Source organism: Lissotriton helveticus, chromosome 1_1, assembly GCF_964261635.1.
Source record: "Lissotriton helveticus chromosome 1_1, aLisHel1.1, whole genome shotgun sequence".
Classification (NCBI taxonomy): Eukaryota; Metazoa; Chordata; class Amphibia; order Caudata; family Salamandridae; genus Lissotriton; species Lissotriton helveticus.
Window position 1 is genome coordinate 1519020684 of NC_136057.1, and position 25717 is coordinate 1519046400.

Here is a 25717-nt window from a genome sequence, read left to right on the forward strand (position 1 = left end):
TGGACTGTCTTATAGGGAGCCACTTCTTGACCTACTGAAGTCACTATCAATAACCTTGATTTCCTGGTTCAGATCACTTAGAGCGCTATAAATCAAACTGGGGATGGAGGGTTTTTGGAATGATCCCGAGAGTTTGGCAGATGTATCCCGAAAGAGTCTGAAAGAAAAATTTGGGGAAGAAACATCATTGCATATTTTGGCTAAAGCGGAGGGCCGATTGACCTCTGAATTTTTAAATCTTAAATCGACTCCTTGCTTTGAGGAAACATTAGATGAAATTTTTCCTTCTTTGGCCCGAAAACTATATTCTTCCAGTTTCGATACAAGACTATACCCACAAAACCTTTTAATAAAAGCTGGTGAAAATTTTTTCCTATGGATGACCTCTGTCCGTCATGTAATGTTACCATAGAATCCATTGTTCATCTTTTATTTCTTTGCCCTAACTATAAACTCATTAGGAAAAAATGGATATTACCACTTTGTAAGTTAGTTGGCAGGGGTCACTATTTAGAAGTCCTAAGACTCTTGTGCACTGATACTCGTAGAGTAGTTGTCTTTAGCCTTTCTAGATTTTGGCACGCCTTAAGGCTAAAGCGTTTGAAATGACTTTATGACACATTGCACTTTTCTATATCAAGGTGATTTTAAATACAGTTTTAGGAAGATATATTGTATTTTGCTAAAAGTTTTTGGGAATTACCTTGTGCCCTTGGTTTACGCTAACCACTCTATGATGTACCCTAGTTTTAACTTTAGTGGTCAAATATTTTTTAGATGATAATTTTATTTATTTATGTCAAAACTCTTTTTGTTCTATTGTATTCTGTGCTGTGTTCTTTCAAGATCATTTGTGATCGAAATAAAGAAAGAAGGAAAGAGAGGAAATTTGTTTCATTTATATTAATTGCCTATACTGTATCTCCTGAAATCCTGTCATTAGTCCAGTCCTCTTGCGCATACATTTAGCATCTCTCCCTTAGCCCAAGAGGAACTTTAGGATAAGGGAATATCTCAAATTCAGAATGTTAAAACTGTTAAGAAGGCACCGAATTCTCCTCAGTCATTCAACCTACTAGAGGGAAATTCACTGTCTTCATGTTGAATAGCTTGTGTTGGGAATTTTGCCCAGACACAGAAGGAGGGACAGTTTCCAGGTACCGGGTGGCATGGTCCACCAAGACCAAGATAAACTTGTTGCCTAAGGCTGTCTTGGGTTCCACTGGCACCACAATGTCAATACCCACCTGCTCAAAAGGGGTGCTCACCACAGGAGAGGGTTGGAGGGGAGCCTTACATTTCTCTCCACTCTTGTCACTTTCCTGGCAAGACTGATAAGACCTACAAGGTGTACCAACGTGTCGCCCCATTGGGGGCCAGTCAAAGTGGGTGATAAGCATCTGAAAGGTCTTGTCGCACCCAAAATGTCCTGTGAGAGGCACGTCATGAGCCAGACCCAGTAGGAAGGTTCTGCATCGCTTGGGTACCACCAGCACACGGGCTGCCCCGGGCTCAGTGACCTTAGGCTCACTTTATAACAATCCATCTTCCAAGTAAATCAGATGTGATCCGGACTGATCACCTGCTGCCTAGTTTGCAGCCTGTTCCGCAAACCATCTACGCTCTGCAAAACTCCTCACTAGAGAGACCCCATTCCTGCTGCCAATGAGTCAGCTCCAGTAGGTCTCCCAGTTCGGCTACCTGCTCCCTTGTGGGTTCCAGGGCATACCCCTCAAGGTCTGCTTTCTCCTGGACCGCGGGAACTTCTGGGGGAGGTTTTCCCATGCCCTCTGCCCTTCCTCTTCCTGGGCCACAGTTTCAGGCTCCAGGTCCTCTTGATCACCCCTACTGGCTGCCATTGACCGAGTGGTCAGACAGGCCCACTCAGGCAGACCCAACATCCCCAAATGAGCCTGGCGTTCTACCTCCGTCCATGGGGAACACTCCAGGTCATTTCCAAGCAGAAATGGATGGACTAACAACAACCTTCAAGGAACCTGAGACCCCCCCACTCAAAGGAACTAGCAGCATCTTACATAAGCGCTCAGAGTTGTCTGCTGCAACTACAGAGTGATGTACATTGGGAATAACCTGCTCTTCAGACACCCATTGACACCTGACTGATGTCACACTGGCTCCTCCACCCTCCTCACATTGATGGTCACCCACTGCCTGTATTTCTTAGTGTTCTCAGGAAGATAGGATCCCTGGACTATCTCTCTGTCTCCTAATGAGACAAGGGTCATAACTGCTTGCTCCCCCCCTTCACTAGGAACCAATTTCCCCCCCAGCGCTACACTCACTAATCCCGGTGACGGAGCACTAGTGGGTGCTGGGGGTGCATTGGGGCACATAGAATCTCTTGCAGTGTGGCCCATCTGACCACAGGAATAACACCTTGGGGGACCCCGGTCGCTGTGTCTGCCCTTAAGGGGCCAGGACACCTTAGAATTGGGGGGCTGGGACTCCTGACCATGGGAACAGTTTTGGGGCCCTTTAGAGAACTCCTTCTGGTTACCCTTGTCCCCCCACTCTTCAGCTGGAGACCCTGCCCACCCTTGGCTGAGTTTCCCACAATCCCCTTGTGGACCCTGGTGCTAGTCCAGCGGTCCGCCTCCTTAGCAAGCTCCCTGGGATCAGTTAGCTTACTATCCAATACATGCTGGTGCAGCTCTGGAACACACAGACTACTCGTGCTCCCAACCAATCAAGTTGTACAACCCCTCGTAATCAGTTACCTTGCTGCCCTTTATCCAACCATCCAGTGCATGGTTACACATGTTCATACATTCAACCCAAGTATGAGAATCAAGCTTCTTGAAGTTCCTGAACTGTTCCCTGTACAGCTCAGGTGTGAGCCCATACCTGAGGCATAAAGCCTCCTTCATGTCATGTGGGTTAAGGTCAGGTTACCCGCCTCCTCCAAAGGTGTCAGGGTGTCCCTTCCAGTGGCCTCAAAGTGTTTCCACAGGCCTGCCCCACAATTCTTCTCAAGCACTTCATTCATTCTCAAGGCTAACTCATGCGCTGTAAACCATGCATACATATCATTGCCCCTCTGGTAATTCTGCACTAGGTTCTTGGGTATGTGAACCTTACCCCCTTGAACTGGCTGTGCGCTGCCACCATTTGAACTGGACTCCACTTGTTTGGCCTTAATGTTCAGCTCCTTCATGCTCGCCTCATGAGCAAGTTTTCTTTCTTACAGAGAGAGTGCTCTTTCTCTCCTCTGCCATCTTCTCTCTCTCTATGGCAGCCTTTTGGTTCTCCATTTCTAATGAATTCATCTTTAAGGTTAAGAACTGAACTTCATGATCTCTGACCCTTTGGTTTTCCTCCAGCTCCTCTGGGGAAAAGCTCCTGGCGGAATGGTGGCTGCCAGCCCTGGAGGCTCCTTTTGACACAGATAGATCCTGTGACCTGAAACCATTCCCTTGTGCAGGCTCATCCACCTCTGCATCACCTGTCTCCCCCGCCTCTTTGTCCTCCCACTAGGCCCTTAAGGCCTTCTGTAGCTCCTACGTCCTGGAGCTGCTCTTTATGGGACAGCCCAAATCTTTGCAAAATTGTTTGAGCTGATCTACTCTGTAGGTATGCAAAACCTCAATATCAAACTCCAATTCTGCCATCTCATTTGCTGGTTTACCCTTCTGAGACATGATGCGTGGATACTTTTAAGGGTCACTCAAAAATAGAACCAAAAATAAAACACAGTATGCGGCTGCGTAGTGGTCTGCACTAAACCACTGATGCACACCAATCACTTTGGGTCAAGTAAAAATACAGGTTCAAATCCTCCTTGCTGACCATCAATGGTAGAAATGGGGGACTCTAGTTGCCAGAGGTAGGTATCTTTGTCCAAATAGGGACCCTTGCTTCTAGTCAGGGTAAGGGGATTACACACTCTAGATAACCTCCTCACCCCCTTGGTAGCTTGGCAAGAGCAGACAGGCTTATCCCAAAGACAATGCGTAAAGTATTTGTACCCACACTCACAGTAACACAGTGAAGACACCACAAATGGACACCACACTAGTTTAGAAAAATAAAATACCTTGATCTAAACTAAACAAGACCAAAACTACAAAAATCCAACATACACAGTTAAAAATATGACTTTCAAAAAAGTGTCAAGAACTTGTACCATAGAAAACTATGGATGCGTGACTTTTCACCAAAGTACCTGTAGATGCGTCAAAGTTCCAAAGCCAAACAGCCGCAGAGTCAGAAAACAAAGAGATGCGACATTCCTGAGACCTTTGGGAGGCGATGCGACAGTCCCGCTGCACGCAGAGGAAGGGTTGCGTCGCATCCAGTCTGCATGGGAAGTGATGCGTTGATTCTTCGTGACGGTTCCGGTCTGCAGGTGATGCATCGAATGAACTTGCTGCACAGGCACGATACATGGAAATCCGGGATGCATCGGTGAGCCAGCGTCAAGCGGAGCTGTGTCGGTCCTCTTCAGCCGCGATCCCTCGATGCGTCGATTTCTGTAGTTCTTTTCAGTTTCCTCTTTCTTCCAGCTCCCAAACAACAGCAACAACCTCCAGAGGCCCAAAACTGGCACAGGCCCCTCTTGGCAGGTCAGAACTCACAGCTGCAGAGTTCAGGGGAGCTAGGGGTAAATTCTTTGTGTCCCTGAAACTTCAGAACAGGAGGCCAGTTTCACTTCAGGCCCCTGGAGATCTTCTTTAAGCAGGGGACACAGCACACTGCAAAGTCCTTCTTCTTTCCTTGGCAGAAACAGCAACTGCAGGCCAACGCCAGACACACAGCAAGGGCAGTACTTCTCCTCAGTCTCTCCAGCTCTTTTCCTTGGCAAAGGTTTCTCTTGAATTCCAGGAATGATCTAAAGTTCAGGGGTTTTAGGTATAATACTTATACCCCAACATGTCTATGTTCTCTTTGTGCAAGGGGCTCTGAGCCCAGTTCAAACTAGTTCTGGGGGGGCACTCTGCAAGCGCACAACAACATCCTTTGTCAGTGTGAGCCTTGGCTCCAGACACACCACATGGGGGCGGGGACAGCACTGTGGAAGGCAGACACAGCCCTATTCAGGTACAGGTGCTACTCCTCCCACCACTCCAAATGCAGATCAGGGCTATTCAGCCTAGTGCTGATTCATCCATGACTCCTGAAGCCACAGCACCTGGCAAGCCCCTGTCACTCCAAAGCGAGACAGTCAATCCACAAACAGGCAGAGGCACACAGGATGGTTGAAAAAGAAAATAGCCGCTTTCTAAAAGTGGTATTTTCAAACACACAATTTAAAAACCAGCTTTACTAATAGATGTATTATTAAATCCTGAGTTTAGGGATTCCAAACGGGAAGATAAGCTTGTAAAATGTTACAAAACCTTCCCCATTCTATCCTATGGGGCAAGATAGCCTTCCAATAGTGAAAAACTAAATTGGCAGTATTTCACTATCAGGACATGTTACACACACCAGTACATGTCCTACCTTTCACATACACTGCGCCCGGCCAAGGGGGTACCTTGTGCCTATCATAGGGGTGTCTTATGTGTAAGAAAAGGGAAGGGTAGGGCCTGGCAAGTGGGTGCACTTGCCAAGTCGACATGGCAGTTAACAAACTGCGCACAGGCACTGAGGTGGCAGGCCTGAGACCTCTTTTCAGGGCCACTTATGTGGGTGGCACAATCAGTGCTGCAAGCCCACTAGTAGCATTTGATTTACCAGCCCTGGCACACTCAGTGCACTTTACTAGGGACCTACTGGTAAAACAAATATGCCAATCAGGGAAAACCAATCACAATATCAATTTACACAAGGAGCACTTACACTTCGACACTGATCAGCAGTGGCAAAGTGCCCAAAGCATCTAAGCCAGCAAAAACTAAATCCAGCACAGCATCAAAAACACAGGAGGTACAGGCAAAAAGTCAGGGACAATCACTCCAAGGATGCTAAGTCTAACAGTGGTATGCTCAAGGGTAAAAAATTCAGGTGACCAATGCCATGAACCCTATTTGATGTTACAAATACACTGAAGAAGTGAGATTCCAAGCACTGCAAAACATGCGTAAAAATAACGGCTATTCTTCCTCAATGGCGACAAATACATCTACAATACGAATTTCTTAAATTTTGTTAAGCATTGTACATAAATTGAATTATGTAATGATTCTGAGCTAAAATTAATTTGTTCATATATTTAAGCATATGGAATTAGAATATGAGATCAATGAGATGTGTATAACAATTTACAACAATTATAATAACAATGCTAACACCTAAAATTGATATAATAAAGAACAAATTTTAAATACAAAAATATTTATTACAACTATATTAACCCATTGTATGCATTGGAAGGGTGGGAGCCATCCGACGTGCATGTCGGACGGCTCCTGGCCGTCCTAGTAACCACCCATGGGGGAAGCGCTAGCGCTCCCGCTGTGGCCCACCCTTCCTGTAGCCCCACCAGGGATGGCAGCGGAGGACCTTACGCTGCCCTCCGCCGCTCCACGTCATCTAATGACGTCCGTGCGCACCTCATTAGATGTTGTCGTATGCGCTGGAAGCCATTCACTTCTAGCGCGTCGAGGAAGACAGGCAAGGAGAGGTAGGGGATTGAACCGAATAGGCATCTGGGGAAAGAAAAGGATTTAACTTTCCACTCATGTCTTTTTGGAGCATTCCTGCTGCACGATGGAGCATGGGGCCGCGATCGTGCAGCAGGAATGCCCACTAGACACCAGGGATTTTTTTTTTATTTCATTATGGTGGGGGGGGGCCTTTGGGGAAGGTTTTAGGGAGCATTTCTGTTGGTCGTTTCTGTCCCCCTTGGGGCAGATCTTTTTTTACATTTTTTATTAGCCACTAGGCCAACATTTTTTGGATGTTGCGGAGTGGCCCCTTGGGGAAGAGTCGCTCTCCTTTGTGGAGCAATTTTGTTGCATGTTTCTGCCCCACTTAGGGGCTGATAAGTGTGTATTTTTAATTTATTAGCCACTAGGAGACCAAGGATTTTTTTGTATTTTTGGGATGTTGGCGAGCAGACGCTTGACCAATGGTCACTTTCCTTTCAGGGAGTGATTATTTTGGCTGTTTCTGCTTCCCTTGGGGCAGATTGGCCCTATGCTTTTAGGCCCACCTGACCGCAAGGGGGGGCAGTAGCCACTAGACACCAGGGATGTTGGTTTCACTAAGTTGCTGTTTTTGGGGAGAGGCCACTTGGGCAAGGGTCGCTCCCCTTTTGGCAGTGAATGTTTTTCTATATTGTCAGGCCCATCCGCCACCCAGCTTGGCTAGTGGATTGTGTGTGGACTGGTGCATTATTTGCAGATGTGATTGTAATGTTTTTTATTTCTCCTTTTTATTCTAGTGCAAAGCTTTTGATTCCGCTTCGCGAGTTGGTAGTGGTTGATCTGCAGTTTGGTTGTTACATGTGTTTGGCAAAGAAAAATGTTGTTGTTTTTTTTTTATTTTTATTTTTTATCCTCATCTGCCCGACATACGTTCCTTAGATGCAAAAAAGACAACCCAACCAGCTCACTGCCATTGGGAGCATGGCCCTGGAAATTGAGCCGCTACACAAACCAGGCAGAAATTTTTACGAGTTGGTAGGAGATATAATGCACCTTAATAACGCTCCTCTAGGCGACTACATGCCTGTAGGGCCAGTATGTAAATAGCGGAGTCGGGGCAGACCACAATACTGAGCCATGGAGTAAATGGGCATAATCATCGGATCTCTTGGGGAAAAAACCAAAAAAAAAAAACAAAGGAGACGAAGAAAGCTTTACTTCCAATCTATCAAAAGTTTCCAAAATGTGAGGCTCTGGACATTGCAAGTTCTTTTCAAGTCTACCTTAGATGTTTCATAGAGTGAGGTTAGCCAAGCGGAGTGTGTTGGAGGAATGATATCCGCCCAGTGCATGCATATCTGCCGACTTGCCAACAAGATGGCATAAAATAGAAAGGACCGCGCTGCCCCAATGATGTTTTGATCATACCCAAAGATGACAAGTGGTAGGGTCAAGGAAATATTGGTCTTGAGAATTGAATCTAAAGTAGTTTTGATCTCCTTCCAAAGAGCAGATATGTGGGGACATTCCCAAAACATATGTGTGTCTGAGGCTGCTGGTAGTTGGCATTTATTACAGCATTTCCCGTTTTGATATTTAGATAAACGTAGAGGGGAGAGAAATACGCCCGATGTAAGGTAAACAGATGATTTCGTCTAAGCCAGGCGGGTTTAACTAGTTTATACAAAAGGGAGAAGGATTTTGTCCACAAGTCCTCATCTAATGGCACAATTTCTCTTCCCCATAGTTCCATTGGGAGCTTGAAATCCCCATCTATTTCTTCCAATATAGACCAATACCAAAGAGCCACCTCCTTACCTCCTGCCTGTTTTTCTACTAGATGTTGTTCTAGGGGGCTCAGTCTCCCAATATTAGGATTTTTCCTGATTGATTCTCTAGCCCAACTACTGATTTGTATGTACTTAAATTTTGACAGAGTCAGCCCTACTTTCTCTCTAAGCTCCTCCAACTCTATCAAGGTGCCTCCAGATATCAATTCACCCCATCTTGAGAACCCAGCTGTAATTAGAGGGATGGCCAGAGAGTCTTGCAGGCACAGTGGGAGCCCAGGAGATTCCCATATCTGAGCATGATTAGAAAAGTATGCCAGCCCCACTCTACGTTTAATTTGCACCCATGACTCTAATAGTGTAAGAAGAGTCTTGAGCCTCACCTTTTTGAAGAACTTTCGATCTCCAAACTTAAATAGAAACCCATCTAGTGGAAGGTTAGCCCCTACCAGCATTGCCTTAAACAATCTCCCATTTGAAGAGAAATCTGGTAACTTCAGGAGCATTCTAGAGTGGGAGAGTTGGAATGCCCAAGAATAATACTGCAAGTCCGGGAGGGCCAACCCACCTTTTTCCCTCCTCCTCCTTAATTTTTTCCAGGCCAACCTAGTAGCTTTATTATCCCAAATGAAAGAATTAATTTCTTGCTGGCCCTTAAGAAGTTGTTTGGAGTCAAAAGCCAAGGGAATAGAGTTGAAAATGAAAGTCAATTTCGGAAGGATAGACATTTTTACTATGTTGACTTTCCCAAAGATTGATAATCGGAGGCCCGCCCAGGATTTCAATAGGGCCCTACATTCCCGGAAGACCAAATCCAAATTAACTTTTGCTAGGGTGTCAATGTCTTGCGTGATTTTAACTCCGAGGTAGCGGATTGAGGGTGCCACCCCAACGCCCGGATTGGCAATATTCCACGTCATTAGCTCGGTCTTCTCAGCGTTGATATCATAACCCGATATATTTCCAAATTCTTTGGCCTTTTCGACCACAATGGGGAAGGCATTTGCTGGGTCGCTGGTGTAAATTACTATGTCATCGGCGTAAAGCCCTACCTTTCTTTCCCAGCCGCCGAATTCGAATGGGGAAATTCTTGGATCTTCCCTAAAGGATTGTGCAAGTGGTTCGATATACATGTTAAAAAGTAGAGGAGACAGTGGACACCCCTGTCTTGTTCCCCTACTAATCTGAAAGGGCCGGGTACATGAACCATTGACCAAAATGCTTGCACTAGGATTGGCGTATAACAGACCAATTGATCTCCGAAAGTTTGGCCCAATTCCGAATTTCGTCATGACCTCTGCTAAATAAGCCCACTTTACTCGGTCGAACGCTTTTGTAGCGTCGAGAGTCATGATGGCCAAAGGGAGGGTGAACATTGAGGCGATATCTACTGCCCCAATTAGGTCATATGTGAGGTCTGAGAGCTGTCTACCCCGTATAAAGCCCTTCTGGTCGGTGTGTATTATTGAGCCAACCTCTCGTCCCAGCCGATTAGCCAATACAGCTGCAAAGAGCTTATAGTCGCAATTTAAGAGAAATTGGCCTATAAGAGCCGCATTTGGCCGGATCTTTCCCGGGTTTTGGGATCAAGACGATATTTGCCTCCCCCCATGATTTAGGTGGGGTAGCACCATTAGCTAAGATGTCATTAAAGAGTTTTGTGAGCACTGAGACTATTTCAGGTGCCAGGACCCGAAATAATTCGCCGGGAAGACCGTCAGGGCCCGCTGCCTTGCCCCACTTCACCTTATTAATAGCTTCACTCACTTCTTCCTTTGAAATAGGTCTATCAAGCCGGTCACTTTGTTCCGAAGTGAGAGTTGGAAGAGTAATCTTCTCTAACCATTGAAGCATAGACCTCGGGTCATTCGAGATCTCCTCCTTGTAAATTTGCTGAAAAAACTCCAGAAATGCTTCTCCAATATCTCGGATAGAAGATCTTACGAGAGTCTCCCCCTCTACGCTGATGTGCTTTATGTGTTTTTTGGCCTGATCAGATTTCATTTTCCATGCGAGAACCTTACCCGCGGATTCACCATATTCAAAGTTTGAGAGCTTACTAACTGCCCATCTCAATGCGACCCTCTCCTGAAAAATATTATCTAACTTCTCCTTTAGCTCCTTACGTTGTTCCATCTCTTTATTTGTCCCGATTCCAGGACCAATACGTTGGTCCAGGACGGCAATTTTCTTTTCAATGTTGGCGATCTTTGCCCTGTATAGTTTTCCTCGATAAGAGGCCCTGTTGGTTATATGGCCTCGCAAATTTGCTTTATAAGCCTCCCATACTATACCTAGCTGAGTAGAATTTATGTTGATGTCCATAAAGGATTTTGTTTCTTGAATGAGGAGGTCAACTTTCTTTTCCTCTAAAAGAATCGTACGGTCAAAAGACCAAAAATTATGAGAGGATTGCCGAGCTACTTGTAAAGAAAAAGATATGGCAGAATGATCTGATAAGTGCGAGGGCAAATACACTAATTCCTTCAGGGAGTCTCTTAATGAATAACTAAAAAGAGCGTAGTCAATTCTCGACTTATGATTGTATTTGTAATTGTGATATGATACGCCGAGTGCGTCGCCTGCTCTCTCCCTCCATGGATCCGCCAATCCAAGCGTTGACATGACAACCCCCAGCGCCTGCCTGGATTTCTTATAAGTTAATGCCCTTGAGTTAGGAGATTTATCCAATTTTGGATTAAGTACTAGATTAAAATCACCCATCCAAATTATTGGATCGTGAGTTGTTAAAAGGTGGGTCTGAATTTTGTTCAAATATGAGGGGTCGTCCTGATTAGGTCCATAATAACCTACGAGATTGTATGGTCTCCCCTCTAGACTTACTTTGACATATAGCCACCTACCACTGAAGTCTTCCTCCTGAGCAAGAATCTGAGCTCTAACTTGCCTTTTGAAGATGATGAGGATACCCCGGATATTCGCATTATGATTAGTACAAATAAAGCAATTTACCCATCTAATTTTCCTCAACATATGCTTCACTTCTTGTTGGAGAAGATGTGTTTCCTGAATGACGATGACCTGCGCTGGAGAGTCCCTCAAATATTGTAGTATTCTATACCTCCTACTCTTGACACGCAGGCCATTGACATTCCAGGACAGAAATTTTGTTCCCATCATCTGATATCCTTACTCCTACACCGACTCATCGAGTCAGTATGAAAAGAAAAAAAAAACATCTCCCAAGGCAGATTAAACAAAACTGAGATGTGTTTAATGGGATTTGTAAATATAAAAACGGTGTCAGACAAATGAGGATATTTTGCAGTTTTTCCCCTTCCCCCCACTCTCCCCCCCCTTACTTAACCTGGCCATTGATGCCAGATTTGTCTTTCTGAGGAGTCCCCCCTCTCCCAGCCCTGTTTCGTGTTGTTGGTGTGAGACGTAATCCGGCAATATCAAGAATGAAACCCATTAAGGGGAAGACGCCATGAGTGTAAAGATATAGAGAGTAATATTGATAGAGGTAGATAAACCTCATGGAGGTTTTCTCAAATTTGGCCCCCTTTTATTCTTTTTTTTTTTTCCCGTTTTTTTTTCCCTTTCCTTTTCCCTTTCTTTTTTTTTTCTCCCTTCCTTTATTTTATTCTTTCCCCTTTCCCTTCTCTTTTCTTTTTTCTTTCCTAATTTTTTTTAAGAGCTTCGACCACCCCCCCCCCCCCCTAATTCCGATCCGGGTTACTTATTTTTTTTTTTTTCTTTTTTTAATTTTCTCATCTTTTTTTTTTCTTTTTCGTTTTCCGTCCCTGTTTTATTGTTTTTTTTTTTTTTGAAAGACCCTCCGTGAACATTCCCATTTCACCTCTTTTTTTTTCATTTCTTTAGTGTGTTTCTGCCCTGCCCTGCTAATCTTTCAAGTTAAATCAATAGATGGGGTTGTCCCCAAGAGGGGGGGGGGTACAGAGGGGGATATAGAGTGATGAGGGAACCTAAATTATCTTTATCTCTATATCTCCTTATCTTCTTGTCTGTAGAGTTCCAATATTCCGCTATCTAACCGGCTTCCTGTTGATGGTGACTAATGGAGGACAGAAGCTCATCCGCCTCCTGAGGGGAATGAATGTTATGCATTTTGTTGTTATACATAACCCTCAGGAAGGCAGGAAACCTCAACTGAACGGTAGCTCCCAAAGCCCTGAACTTCTCCATTCTCTGGCCTAATTCCCATTGTCGATCAAGGGTTGTTTTCGACAAATCGGACCTAATAACATATGAGAAGTCTGAGGTTTTTAAGGCTGTAGATTTAAGCGCTAAGTTCAATATCTTCTCCTTAGTGGAATAGGTTAGAAAGTTGACTAGGATCTTTCTCGGTTTTGATCTTCCCTGCTTTAAACGGAATGGGTCTCTATGGGCTCGTTGAATATCCCTTTCCAAGTCTTCAACAGATTCCTCCAAGTTCAGGGATTCTTTAAGCAAGGAGGCGATACATTTTTTCATTTCTCCCCCCTCTTTTCCTTCCGGGACCTTCAGGAGTCTGAGGTTATTCCTCCGTGAGTAATTCTCCAACGATTCCACTCTCTCTTTTGTTGCATCTCCATCACGCCTTAAGTAAATTATCTTTTCTTGTGCAGATTCTAGTTTGGCTTTTAGTTCGTCAACTGTATTTTCGAGAGTTTCTGTCCTTTCAGTAAGCAAGTCTACTCTCTTGTCAAGGGCGTCGAACGCCGCTTTTATCTCTTGCTGGTTCCGCTTAGATTCCGCGAATCCACTTTTGATCTCATGTAAAAGATCTTCCAATGATGTCCTCTCCTGAGTTTCCCGAATTTCACCCACTGGGGGGATAGATTCGTTGTTGTCTCTGTTATCATGCAGAGTTGAGGGTCCTATCTCGTCCGAGATATTATCAACAGGGGCACCTGAGTCTACGTCTGGCAAATTTGAAGAAGCAATCCCATGGATGTTATCTATACCATTCATCTTTTTTATTTCTCCTTGGGGTCTGTTCTCCCCCACTCTACAAGAAACTTCTAGGACCTGTGGCAGTACCTTGAAATATGACCTAAGCGAGGGAGTAAGCCTCACCGCGCTATTCACAGCGCTACTCTTAACAGATCTGGATCTTGGTTTGGTGCCTAGCTTTAAATCCCTTAGGTCAGAAGGTCGGGGGGTAGCAGGAGTTGTGGCAGTAGTAGCAGAATGTTTCCCCGTGAAGACAAAAATAGAAGACCCTAGGGTGGTCTCGTTGGTACCCCACTCTACATCCCTTGTTCCCTCCTTCCCTTTGCTAGCACCAGATCCCTGCTCAATAGAGATGTCTATTTGATTATCCTCAATAGCTACAACCCTTGTCTCACCTAAACCACCCGTTGGGTTATCGGTGTCTTCGATATCCTTGGCCTCCCCGCACCCCTGCCCAGTCACCTTACTTGAGGGTAATCCTTGATCCGCTGTTTTTCCTGCTGCTTCCTCCTCCACTGCAGCATTAGCCTTGGTTTTGTTTTTGCGACGAATCCACTGTTTTATTTTATCAGTGCAAGGGGGAGGTTCAACCTCCTGTCGCGTAGCCTTTAATGTAACTGGGCACTTTTGGAGTGGTCGTAGGCTACTGGCGCCTCCAAATGTCCCGCGAGCCGCCGCTCTGCGGCTCCGTCGCAGTTCCACGGCTGCCTTAGCCCACCGGGGAAGAAAGACGGAAGATGGGACTCTGAAGCCGCACATCCGCTGGGTAGGCGTTCCTTCCCTGCACCGACTCTGACCACTCTCAGAAATCAAATCAAAGCTGGAGCTGCCGATCCACTGCCGATCAACTGCACCGCAACCCCGCAAGCCCCTGCAGGGCGTCCGCGAAGAGACCAGCAGCCGCAGCAAGTCAGAGTCGGCCGACACAGCAGCGGCAAAAACAGCGGTGTGATCCGTCGAGGCAGCCGAAGCTGACCCGCTCCACCCGACAACGCCCCGCGTCCACCTCTCGCCAAACTCCGCACGCCCCCGTGTCTCCTATTCCGACACGAAAGCAGAGGCACTCAACTGAGCGGAGGAGGTGACGAACGCATTCAACACCGCCGGGTAAGTCGCGATGACATAAGCGGTGCACGGGATCGTGAGCTTGCCGGTTCTGCTACACTTTTGCTGGGATCACAGGAGCTCCATCAAAGAGACGCGACCAGCCCTAACCGGCGGCCGCCATGTTTCCCTTCCTAGCATAAACATAAAAAAAAAATTGGTTGTTGTGTTTACTTCAAATGAGTATTACACATAAGACAATGCTATACACTCCGTGTACCAATCCAAAAAGAATTTCACACTCAAAACATAAACTAAATAAGCTGCTATTATGAAACCACTTACGAAAAAAATGTTGTTGTTGTGTTTACTTCAAATGAGTATTATTGCCATGCAGGAATTACTTTTTTGTAAGTGGTTTCATAATAGCAGCTTATTTAGTTTATGTTTTGAGTGTGAAATTCTTTTTGGATTGGTACACGGAGTGTATAGCATTGTCTTATGTGTAATTTTCTTTTCTTTTTTAGTGGGATATTGATGGTCCTTGCTGTGTCTGTGTAGAGTAGGTGGTGGAGAGTCTAGATGTTTCTGGCAAGTGAGTGGTATCGCTTTGGAGCATATAGGTCTTTGTGATAAAGTCACATTTTATTTATTACTTACTTTACAAAGAGTTTGTTGTTGTTGACTTGTTTGTCATGTTACCCATATAAATAAGGATTATGGCTAGCTACGGGAATTCCACTCAGCAGGTGGTTGGCTTGCTTTTTGAATCTTCCTCTGACCATGATTATGAGACTGACAGTGTATCTGAGGCAGTAGAGGTAGTACAAGATTCTGGAAGTAAGTTTTCTGTCCACGAGGAATCATCTGATGACAAAGCTACTCTCAATGCAGATGAAGAGCCTGTTTTAGTTTAGGGCACTGATGTGTCGAGAGTGCAGCAAGAGGCATCGGGACTGCAGCCTGAGGCTGCTAGGGTTCCCATTGGAAGTGCGGGAATCTGGATTGATACATGGTGAGGCGGTGTTACCTGCCTTTAGGGGTGGTGCAGGATACAGAGTGAATTGTTTTGCCTATACAGTTTTTTCAGTTGCTTGTGGATAATGTATTTTTTGCTAAGATTATTGAGCAGACTAATATATATGCTGAACAGTATTTGAGGGTCAACAGTGCCAGACTTAGGCCCCGCTTAAACGCTCCCCAGTGGACTCCCACAAATCTGGATGAGATGAAGAAGTTGCTGGGTTTAACTTTTTTGATAGGCTTGATAAGGAAGCCATCCCTGGCTTCATATTGGTCTACCAGTCCCTTGTTGGGAACGGCCATATTTCCTGCAATTATGAGTCAGAATCAGTATTTACTTTCGCTTCGGATGCTTCATTTTGTTGATAATGCGTAGGCGTTGCCACAAGATCACCCTGATTGTGACCGTCTTTGTAAGATTCAGCCTGCCCTTGAAAACTTGTAGATCCATTTTAGAGAGCTATGCTCCAGGGAAAGAAATAGCTGTTGATGAGTCTTTGGTCCTGTTCAAGGGCTGTTTGTTTTTTAGGCAGTACATTCCTAGTAAGAGGGCATGTTATGGAATTAAGATGTATATGTTGTCTGAGACTAGGACAGGCTATGTCTATAATGTCTGGGTTTTCACTGGTAGGGCTTCCACTATTGACCCCCCAGGTTGTCCATCCACTTTTGGAGTTTCAGAGAAAATTGTGAGGGAACTTGGCAGAGGACCTTTTAACAAAGGTCACCATTTGTACCTAGATAACCTCTACACTGCTGTGCAATTGTTTAAGGAATTGTTCAAAGTGGACACTGTTGCTTGTGGCACAATCAGGTCTAACTATAAAAGTTACCCAAAAGAGCTTGTTTGCAAAAAGCTTGAGAGGGGACAGTGCAGTGCCTTGTGTAGTGATGAACTGCTAGCTGTGAAATGTGTGGACAGTAAGGATGTCTACATGCTGACTACCATCCATGATGAAAGTACTTCACCTGTGACTGTTTGGGGTCAGGTTGCTGAAGTGCACAAACCTGCTTGCATTGTAGACAACAATAAGCACATGGGTGGTGTAGATAGAGTAGATCAGAGGTTAGAACCTTACACTGCTGTTCGTAAGGCTTATATTTGTTATAAGAAGTTGCCATCCATCTGTTCAATTTAGCAACTTTTAATGCTTTTATTGTGTTCAAGGAGCGTTCTCCAGCGTCAAGGATAACATTTGTTCAGTTTCAGGAGTCTGTGATAGGCAGCTGTATGGTAGTGGAACAGGCATGTGTTCCTAGAGTTGGAGTGGTGGAGTAAGTGGCTAGATTGAAAAATCAACCAAAGAAGGCACAAAACATGCACACCCCACTGTCGCACTGCTCGTTGTCGGAAACATTTCCTCACAGTAGGCCACTCCTCGTTGAATAAACCATTTTTCACAAAAATTTAAACCATAATTAAACAAGTCCTCATTGAGCTTTTATTCCATACTTTTTTTTAAATCACTGCGGACCAACGTAATGCCACCATGATTCTTTTATTAAACATCTTCAAATGCCTCCTGCTTGCCCATCGAGGCTTAAAACAGTGACACATGCAAAGAATCATTCCTGCGAGTGGGCTCATGTAATTTAATTTCACCCAATGCATTTCTAGCCTACTGGCTCTTCGTTAGGGGTTGCTGAAACAAATAAGAGAGAGATAGCTTCACCGACTACTCAAATCCAAACTGACTGTGTCCTATAAAACTCATAATATCACAAATAAAATACCAAAACATAACATATCATAACATAACAGCCTCGTGGGCCCCCACCCTCTTCACACCTCTTACACTGTCAATTACTAAACAATAAAGGAACCCACATGCTACAACGTAAATCCCCCCGGACTCAGAAATCAAAATCTCAAAATACTTCACTGAAATAAATCACTCAGTGACTGGTGCCAAATAATACAACACCCGACATGTTGACCATACTCTCCAAACCTTCATGTGAAGTCCCCAAACAAATTCCTAATTATTTTGACCTCACCACATGTTAATGTCAAACCTCCCCGTGTATTAAATAATTTATATTTAAACAGTTACCTGCGGAGCCACAACCGACAGCCTTTTCTCAACATGCGCTTTCTCTCGTTGCTAACAGGAAAATAAATTCTCTCCACCTCACTAACCGTTAATGTTAAAGGCTTGCTCATGTGCTGACACCTATTGTTTGAAATCCAATGGTTATTTCCGACCCCGTGACCTGACGTCATCAAAGCTCCACGTCTTAAAGAAATATTGAGTGGAAACCAAATGCGCCATTGTGCAATGCCCATATAAGAATGAAAATAAAAATGAAAATACAATTAGCGGAAAAGATACTCATTTAAACAACCCTCTGGTGACCCCTCCCTTACCAGTGCTTAAAAGAAATATTTATGACCCAAATCTACCTATATAAAACTAAGAATATACTTTATAACCATTGTTTGGATGAAAAAGTCCGTAAAAATTAAGTCCATGAAAATTACACTGCTATTTGAAAACATATGCTGGTGAAAGAAACCACAGTAACATCCGAGTTAGACTACGACTCAATCTGATTGGTGCTGTTCCAGACAGTTATTAACACCCAAACTGTCTAAAATCCACTCTGAGCACTCCAAGTTATTCACTGTCGCTGAAGTGATGAGAATTCATTGTCTTTATATGTTTTCCAAAGTTCGACCATTGGTTTTATAGTAGGATGATAACATACTTTAATAAGGGAAGGAGTGCAACCGTACATCTTTCTATATGCTTCTAGATTCTTGATTGAAAAATCACCAATTTCCAGATTTTATTCCTCCCATGCCCAAAAAAACCAATCCATGTAAGAGATGTAGAGTCTGTTTGCGAAGAGGCATGCGGAAGGAGACTCGTAAGCACTGTGCTGAATGTCTTTCTAAGCCTGTGCTGTGTGTTTTTAGGAGCAACCGTGAGTCGAATAGTGAACTGACTGGTCTGAATTGTTTTATATTTGTAGTTCTGTTTCACTGTTGCCATTAGTATGATGTATTTAGTTACAGCTGTTGCAGTTTTGTATCTAGTCCCAAATGGTTTGTGTTTTCATTCTTGTAAAAAAAAAAATGTGATGATGGTGTGCTTGAACTAGCGTTTCGCATGGCGGTGTCTATGGTTTGGGGCTAGGCTGGCGGTGTGCGTGGACTGGAGTTTGGCTGGCAGTGTGCATGGACTGGCGCTTGGCTGGTGGTGTGCGTGACTGGGGCTTGGCTTCCGGTGTGCGAGGACTGGCTTGCCTGGTGGTGTGCGTGGACTGGCGTTTGGCTGGTGGTGTGCATGGACTGGCGCTTGGCTGGTGGTGAACGTGGACTGGGGCTTGGCTTGCGGTGTGCGTGGATGGGCTTGCCTGGTGGTGTGCGTGGACTAGCGTTTAACTAGAGGTATGCGTGGACTGGTGCTTGGCTGACAGTGACAGTGTCCATGGTTTGGGGCTTGGCTGGCAGTGTGCGTGGTTTGGGGCTTGGCTGGCAGTGTGCATGGACTGGTGTTTGGCTTGTGGTGTACATGGACTGGTGCTTGGCTGGTGGTGTGCATAAACTGGGGCATGGCTGGCAGTGTGCATAGACTGCAGCTTGGCTGGCGGTGGGCGTGGACTGGCACTTGGCTGAAGGTGTGCATGGACTGGTGCTTGGCTGGCAGTGTGCTTGAACTGGAGCTTGGCTGGAGGTGTTCGAGGACTGGGGTTTGGCTGGCGGTGTGCGTGGAGTGGCTTTTGTCTGCTGGTGTGTGTGCAGTGACTTGCTGGTGGTCATTACACACTTGTAGGCAAGCGCCACTGCAAACACTACGTCAACAGACAGCAAGTGTGATTGCATGTGGGGGTATGAAAGTGATGGGCCCTTGAATGGCGCTGTCTGCTGATGTGAATTTTGTAATGTGCTGGGCATGCTGCTGGCAGTGTGAATGGTCTTCTGTGAGTCAAGTATGAAATGTGTGGGAATAGCCTGTAAAGAGGCTGGTGCCTTGATGTCGCTTTACAGCTCACAAGCTGTGAGTCACTGGTTAAGGTTTTTAACCTTTTAAATATTAACAGTGCATTTCCTTATTTGTGAAATCTCTTGTTAATATAAATTTACGCTCTGAACCTTCTCTCACACTCGTGCCATATCCAACTAGTATGTGTGTGTACTTGAGGAACAGATGGATAGGCAGTAATCTCTACCAAGATGTAATTTGTCTATCTACCAACTCTAGATATTTAAGTAAACTAAAAACAATGCGGAGCACTGGCTGGTGTGCCTCTCATGGATCCTAGCAACATTTCTTACCCACAATGCCATGCAAACCTCAAAATGTGACTATAGGCACATCATCCGTGCATTACTGTGTCATATTCTTCTGGAAGCAGAAAAAAAACAATTGTTCTACCGCCAAACATTCCCCCAGGACTCCAGATAAAAACTGGTACCTCACTTGTGTGGGTGGCCCACTTACTTATGACATGAAAGTGTCCAAAATGTATTGTGGTGGCATCAAAATTAACCATCACAAAACAACCTGGTTTTGCAAGGGGGTCACCTGGGTTTTTGGCCCCAGGCTTGTCGCCCATCTAGGGAAACCTTCCAAACCCAGACATTTCTGAAAACTAGACACCCAGGGGGAGTCCAGGGAAGTATGGCTACCATGGATCCTCCAACGTTTTCCTACGCAGAATCATCTGCAAACCTCAAATTTAGCTGAAAAGAACACATTTTTGTAACAATTCTGTGGGGGAATGTTCTGGGATCACCGGGCCGACACAAATGTCCTGCCACCCAGAGTTCTCCGAGGTCTCCTGATAAATATGGTACCTCACTTGTGTGGGTCGGCCAAGTACCCACAACAGGCAAGGGCACAAAACGTATTGTGGAGACATCAAAATTATCTATGACAAAACGATCTGGTTTTGCATGGGAGGGGGCACCTGGGTTTTTGGCCCCGGGCGGCCATCTAGGGAAACCTACCAAACCCAGACATTTATGAAAACTAGACACCTTGGGAGTCCAGGGAGTGTGGATTTTGGAGATGTGCAAATAACTACTGTTTTTAAACTCTGTACTTTGGCCACATTTCGGAAATACATAGATATTTTTCACTCTTTATATTTTACCAAATTAATTGCCATATACCTGGTGCACAATGAAAAGCCATTTCAAGGGGCAACTCAGTTATTGGCTCTGAGTACCTCGGATTCTTGGTGAATCTACAAGTCCTATATATCACCACAACCAGAAAGGCCCAGCGGACGTAACGGTATATTGCTGTCAAAACATGCCATATATTAGAAGAAATTACAGGTGAAAATATTGGCACAAATGGCTGTTTTTCTCAACTCAATTTCAATATTTTTTTATTTCAACTGTTAAGTTTTTATAAGAAAACCTTGAAGGATATACACAAATAGCCCCTTGCTAAATTTAGATTGTTGTCTACTGTTCAGAAATATATAGATTTCTGGGATCAATTATTGTTTTCACATTCATTTCTACCACTAACTGGAAGGAAGTTGAAAGCACAAAAAACAGTAAAAATAGGTTGTGTCCCAGTAAAATGCCAAAACTGTAGTAAATGTTGGTTTTCTGACAAACGTTTGCCTGTCCCTCGAAGTAAGGAAGATTGTGATTGATTTGAGCACCACAACCCCTTTTTTGCTACCATTTGCAGGGAAAAAAACAGACGCTTTCTTCTACAGCACTTTTTCCCCCATTTAAAAAAAAGAGAGGATTACTGTATTTTGGCTAATTTCTGGTTCCCCTCCAGGGGAATGCACAAACCATGGGTACCTTTATTATCCTCAGGGTGTTGAAAGAAAAGGAAACACATTTGGCATGGATACCTTATGTGGATGAAAAGTTACAGGGACCTAAGCGCAAACTACTCCAAAAAGCCAAAAAAAGGCATAGCACAGGAGAAGGAAAGTCCTAGCAGCGAAGTGGTTAAAGTAAACAATAATAAATCCAACAATATTCCTAAATACAATATTATATACCCAAATAAACTATATTCCAAACTTTAGATATTCTGTTCAACTATATTCTGGTAGTCATTATATTTTTTGATACAATATTCATGTCACACTGATATTTGTGTCACTCACCCTTTTCAAACATATCATTTACTAACTTCTAACTTGGCCTTAGTCATATGGGTTTGGAGAAAGCATCAATTGGTCACGAACAGAAAAATCATACCTCTTCAACTTTTTCAATGTTTTGCATCATCTAAGATTGGTTAACTTAAATATTTGAAAATTAATTCTGAAAAGAGTATGTTCACAGTAGCATTTGTACCACATACATCAAAGAAAAAAATATTTACCTCTGCAGGGTCATGAACCCATTGTCCATCTACAAAAAATTTGTATTGATGTTCTCCCTCTGGAAGATCCAGGATTGCAACAAAATCATTGTGGCTGTCAACAGAAATGAAAAATACAAAATGGCAACATATTGTCATAAGCAGGTGGAAGAAGCAGGTGTTATTTGTATAAGTCGTAGATACAATTTTCGAAGGGCTTTAGGAAATATCAAAGGGAAGCTTGCCATTAAGATCTTTCAATAACATTAAATATGAAACTGATGGTGGTTTATGATGTAATCAGATGCTGAAGATTATCCAAATATTTCTGTAGTCCACCGTGATATATACGTTAATCCTTACTATATTAATATTTAATTTCTACACATTTTGGTTGGTGTTTGATCCTCGACAACCCAGTTGCAACTTTGGGTCCACTTCTCTGTGTTATCACTTCTGTCTTTCTCATGTTTTTAACCCATTTTTACCATCTCAATACGCTTTTCCTTATGTTTATATGGCTGTAGTTTTCCAAGGAGGTATATTTCAGTAGACATTTAAATTGAACACATTTCAGAATGTTTGTCATTGGAATTGAACATTAACAAAATGAAATGCAATTCACACATTTTACAAAGTGCCAGGGAGCTCTGGCAGCTAATGTGAACATTTCATCAGCAGAGAACACATTCTACAATTCACATCCAAATTCTGCAGCTGTTGATTGCTGAATTAAGCTTTACAGTACAGGAAGGCACATTTTTATAGGAAGGGAGCTTCTGCTTGGCATGGACACCCATGAAAGCAAATTCAGGACAGAACAACATAGTAAATAATTTATCTTTTAAAACTAATGGATTGTCTCCGTCAAATTGATAGTTCCTGTCCATTTTTGAACACATTTATGTGCACCTTCATGCCTACTCCAGAAGGTAATATTGATTGAGTCTCATGTGTACGACAACTACATTTTGCTACCTTTGACACTGCTGCAGCATTACTACGTGTGGCTCAGCTAGACCTGGAATACTTTTGGCCTGAATAGAGGAAACAATTTTGTTAAAGCTTAATTCCCACTGTGGCCTGGAATGTTTTGCCGTGGATGTATCTCCTCAATCAGGCAACTCTGGAGGAGATTGGACTTGAGCTTTTGGGACTGGTAGATGACCTTGCTGAATTGAATGAACTAGAATGCTTTGATAGACCTATATAAAACAGCAGTAATACTTTTAATGGATTCCTGCACATAATTCAGGCAACTATGTGGGCAGATAATAGAAGCTTTGCAATCACATACACCTATCAATACACAAATAGCAGTTTCAGCTATCTACTGGTGGAAATGGTTCAGATATCCAGACTATTAATATAAAATGGTACTGTTCCGATACAAAGTTAGGTAATCTGGATTCATATCATCAAATATACTTGATTGTGGTGTTATTATAGTCAAACAACATACATATTTAAGTTTCAAATGTGCTTTGTTAAAATGTGTAGGAGTGGGCATAAGTTGCTATATGTAGAGTTTTCAAAATATACATTGCGAGGAGAGAGGTTGATATAAGCCTTTCTAGCGAAGAGCCACCGGAAGGTTAGTTAGGGATTGGATTAATTAGGGCTGTTTTTTTTTAACAATATATTTGATTGCGTTTACACGGTATATACCAGGCCTTGGCCCGAAGGAGACATTTTGATGAAAATATGTGACAGTATATACATCTGATCGTAACTTCTGGAAAACTTCCATATACAACAATAACAACATTGTGCAGTAAATCTTGAATCCCACGGAGTTATAAGTGAACAATTGGATATACGATCTGGGGGTCTAAAAATGAAATTCCTGGTTGTAAAATGACCAATCTCATCAGGGGAGCACAGCTCATCAGGGTGCAGGAGTAACAAGGGTGGGTAGCTCTATACCCCGGTAATCTGCCCAACACTGCCATATTTTCCTATGCTTCTGGGGGAACCACGAGCTTAAAATACAGCATTCTCAGCATTCATACACTCAAAAATGGCTTTTTTCCACCTGCCTATCATTGGAGGAGACACACTTGTCCACTGCTGGGCAATATCCCGTTTAGCAATGGTGATGGCAAAAAACAAAAGGGGGTTCTTGCACCGGTTCCCACCAATACCCTCAGTACTATGCAATAACAGTAGTTTCTGCTTGTATTGGAGACCCCACGACAACACCTTGCTCAGGCATGCCACAATCCTCCACCAGAATGGCTGCAATGCTGTACAGCCCCAGACGGTATGCATGAAGGTCCCGTCTTCCACCCCACATCTTAAACATATAGGGGACTGAATGGCGCTCATCTTCCAGAGCGGCACCTCGAGGGCTAGCTAAGGCTTCAGTCCAATCGTCCTCAGTTATGTCTGGTATGTCCTCTAACCATGCCTGCCTGGTCTTATGTAGTGTGTTGTGGTTGTGCGTCGTCAGAGTTTGATATATCTGGCGGGTCTTGGGGGCACCCAGCGCCCCTCCAGAGGGTGAAATTCAGGCAATGTGTCAACCTGCCACAATAGGGGAGTAGGGGCATGCCTGAGTTGGAGATAATTATAGAATTGAGTCTTCTGTGGTGAAACTAATTCAATGCGGTGCCCTGTACTACGTTCCGCAAGGTGGATATGCCTATAAGGTCCCACTCACGGAATCCCGCATGTGCCAACACCGAACGCAAAGGGGCACCGAATTATGGCTGTTTAGATGACCAATTGGTGGGGTATGTAAAATGTCCTAGAGTAAGGTTGCTGCAATGAAAAATACCTATTCTGTATTTAACACGTTTTTTGAAGGGGCCAGCAGAATGTTAGTGTTCTGTTATCATGCATTCATTCTCAGTCTGATATATGTGGAGGCAGCCTTTGCCACAGTTTGTGCTGTGCTTCAGTTAGATCTCTTGTGAGCGTGTGTTGAGGTACCCAGGCTACAATGGTTCAATTCATTTCTCATATGGAGATAGCAGAGGGTCAGACAAGAGATACTTGGATCTGACTTAGCTGCAGCAGACTGTGGGGTGGATTTTCCTATTGTCTCTGTCCAACATCTTTATGAAACACTTTATGAGCCTTTTCTGCACTCCATTCTTATAGTTCCGCTCATAGACAGACCGTGCACATATCTTTCTGAAGGTCAATAGAATAATGCAGGTCATGATTTCCAGATGTCCAATAAACTGTGGGTAGTTTGTGTTGATGCAAGTGGTCCCACAGTTAATTGAGGCAAGGAAAGGTTATTGTAATAGGATCTGAAGGAATGCCAAAAATCCTTCGTGTCTTCCCCAATCCCCAGGTTTTTTCAGCCATAGCATCAACTTTGCAAAGACAGCCCAAAACTGGAAGTCATCTACAAAGGAAATATCATTCCATGGTTATGTAAACCCATAATGACACAGTAGTCAGGGCGGATGGATATTCTGCTTCCAGCAGCCGAGGTAGGTTATCTCATTTATTCCACCCAATACAATAATGTGGATTTCAATATAAATGACAAGGTGGGATAAGCTAAAACTATGTAGTTGTGGCTTACTGTTTATGATCTACATTTGCATGGTGATGCACCACTTGCACTGTGCAAATGTATCTTGCAAACTCAAGTGCAGGCTGCACTTGAACCTTTTGTTCCAACCGAGCATGACATCGAAATCAACACATTTCAATAAAGTAAAGCATGTTTGGCCCCACAAAGATGGCAGAGAGTATTAGAATTTTAAACCATGAAGTTACAAATTCAAATCTTCAAAGTAGTTGTAATTTGATAGCTGGTACATGAAATCATTAGTCTATATAGTCAAAGCAATTTAAAATCGTAAATGCAAAGACAAACTGTTATAAGGTTGTCTCAATATAAATCCAATCAGACTCATTTCCTCATGAAGAGAAAACCCTAAGAAACGAAGCTAGGTAAAGGTTAGGTACGTTGGGGAGACGTCAGGCAGGTGTCGGTGTGGAAGGCCCCTTAAAAGGTACGTATATAAATTAAGAATGGCTTTATCTAGTAAGCAGAGCAGGCATTTGCCCAAAAGTCAAGTTAAATTCCTGTGGGCAAGGGAACAAGGCATCTAAATCTCTAGAGGGAGAAAGTCTG

General features: G+C 43.8%; 1 protein-coding gene across 2 annotated transcripts in view; it reads right to left on the minus strand.

Moving 5' to 3' along the window:
• LOC144828628 (5'-AMP-activated protein kinase subunit beta-2-like) overlaps positions 1-25717 on the minus strand; it is a 588442-nt gene that overhangs the window by 311320 nt on the left and 251405 nt on the right. For both annotated transcript variants that reach the window (XM_078686984.1, XM_078686993.1), the window contains one exon: positions 21640-21733. In XM_078686984.1, coding sequence (XP_078543110.1) covers positions 21640-21733 — 94 coding nt within the window. The remainder of the gene's footprint in view (positions 1-21639; positions 21734-25717) is intronic.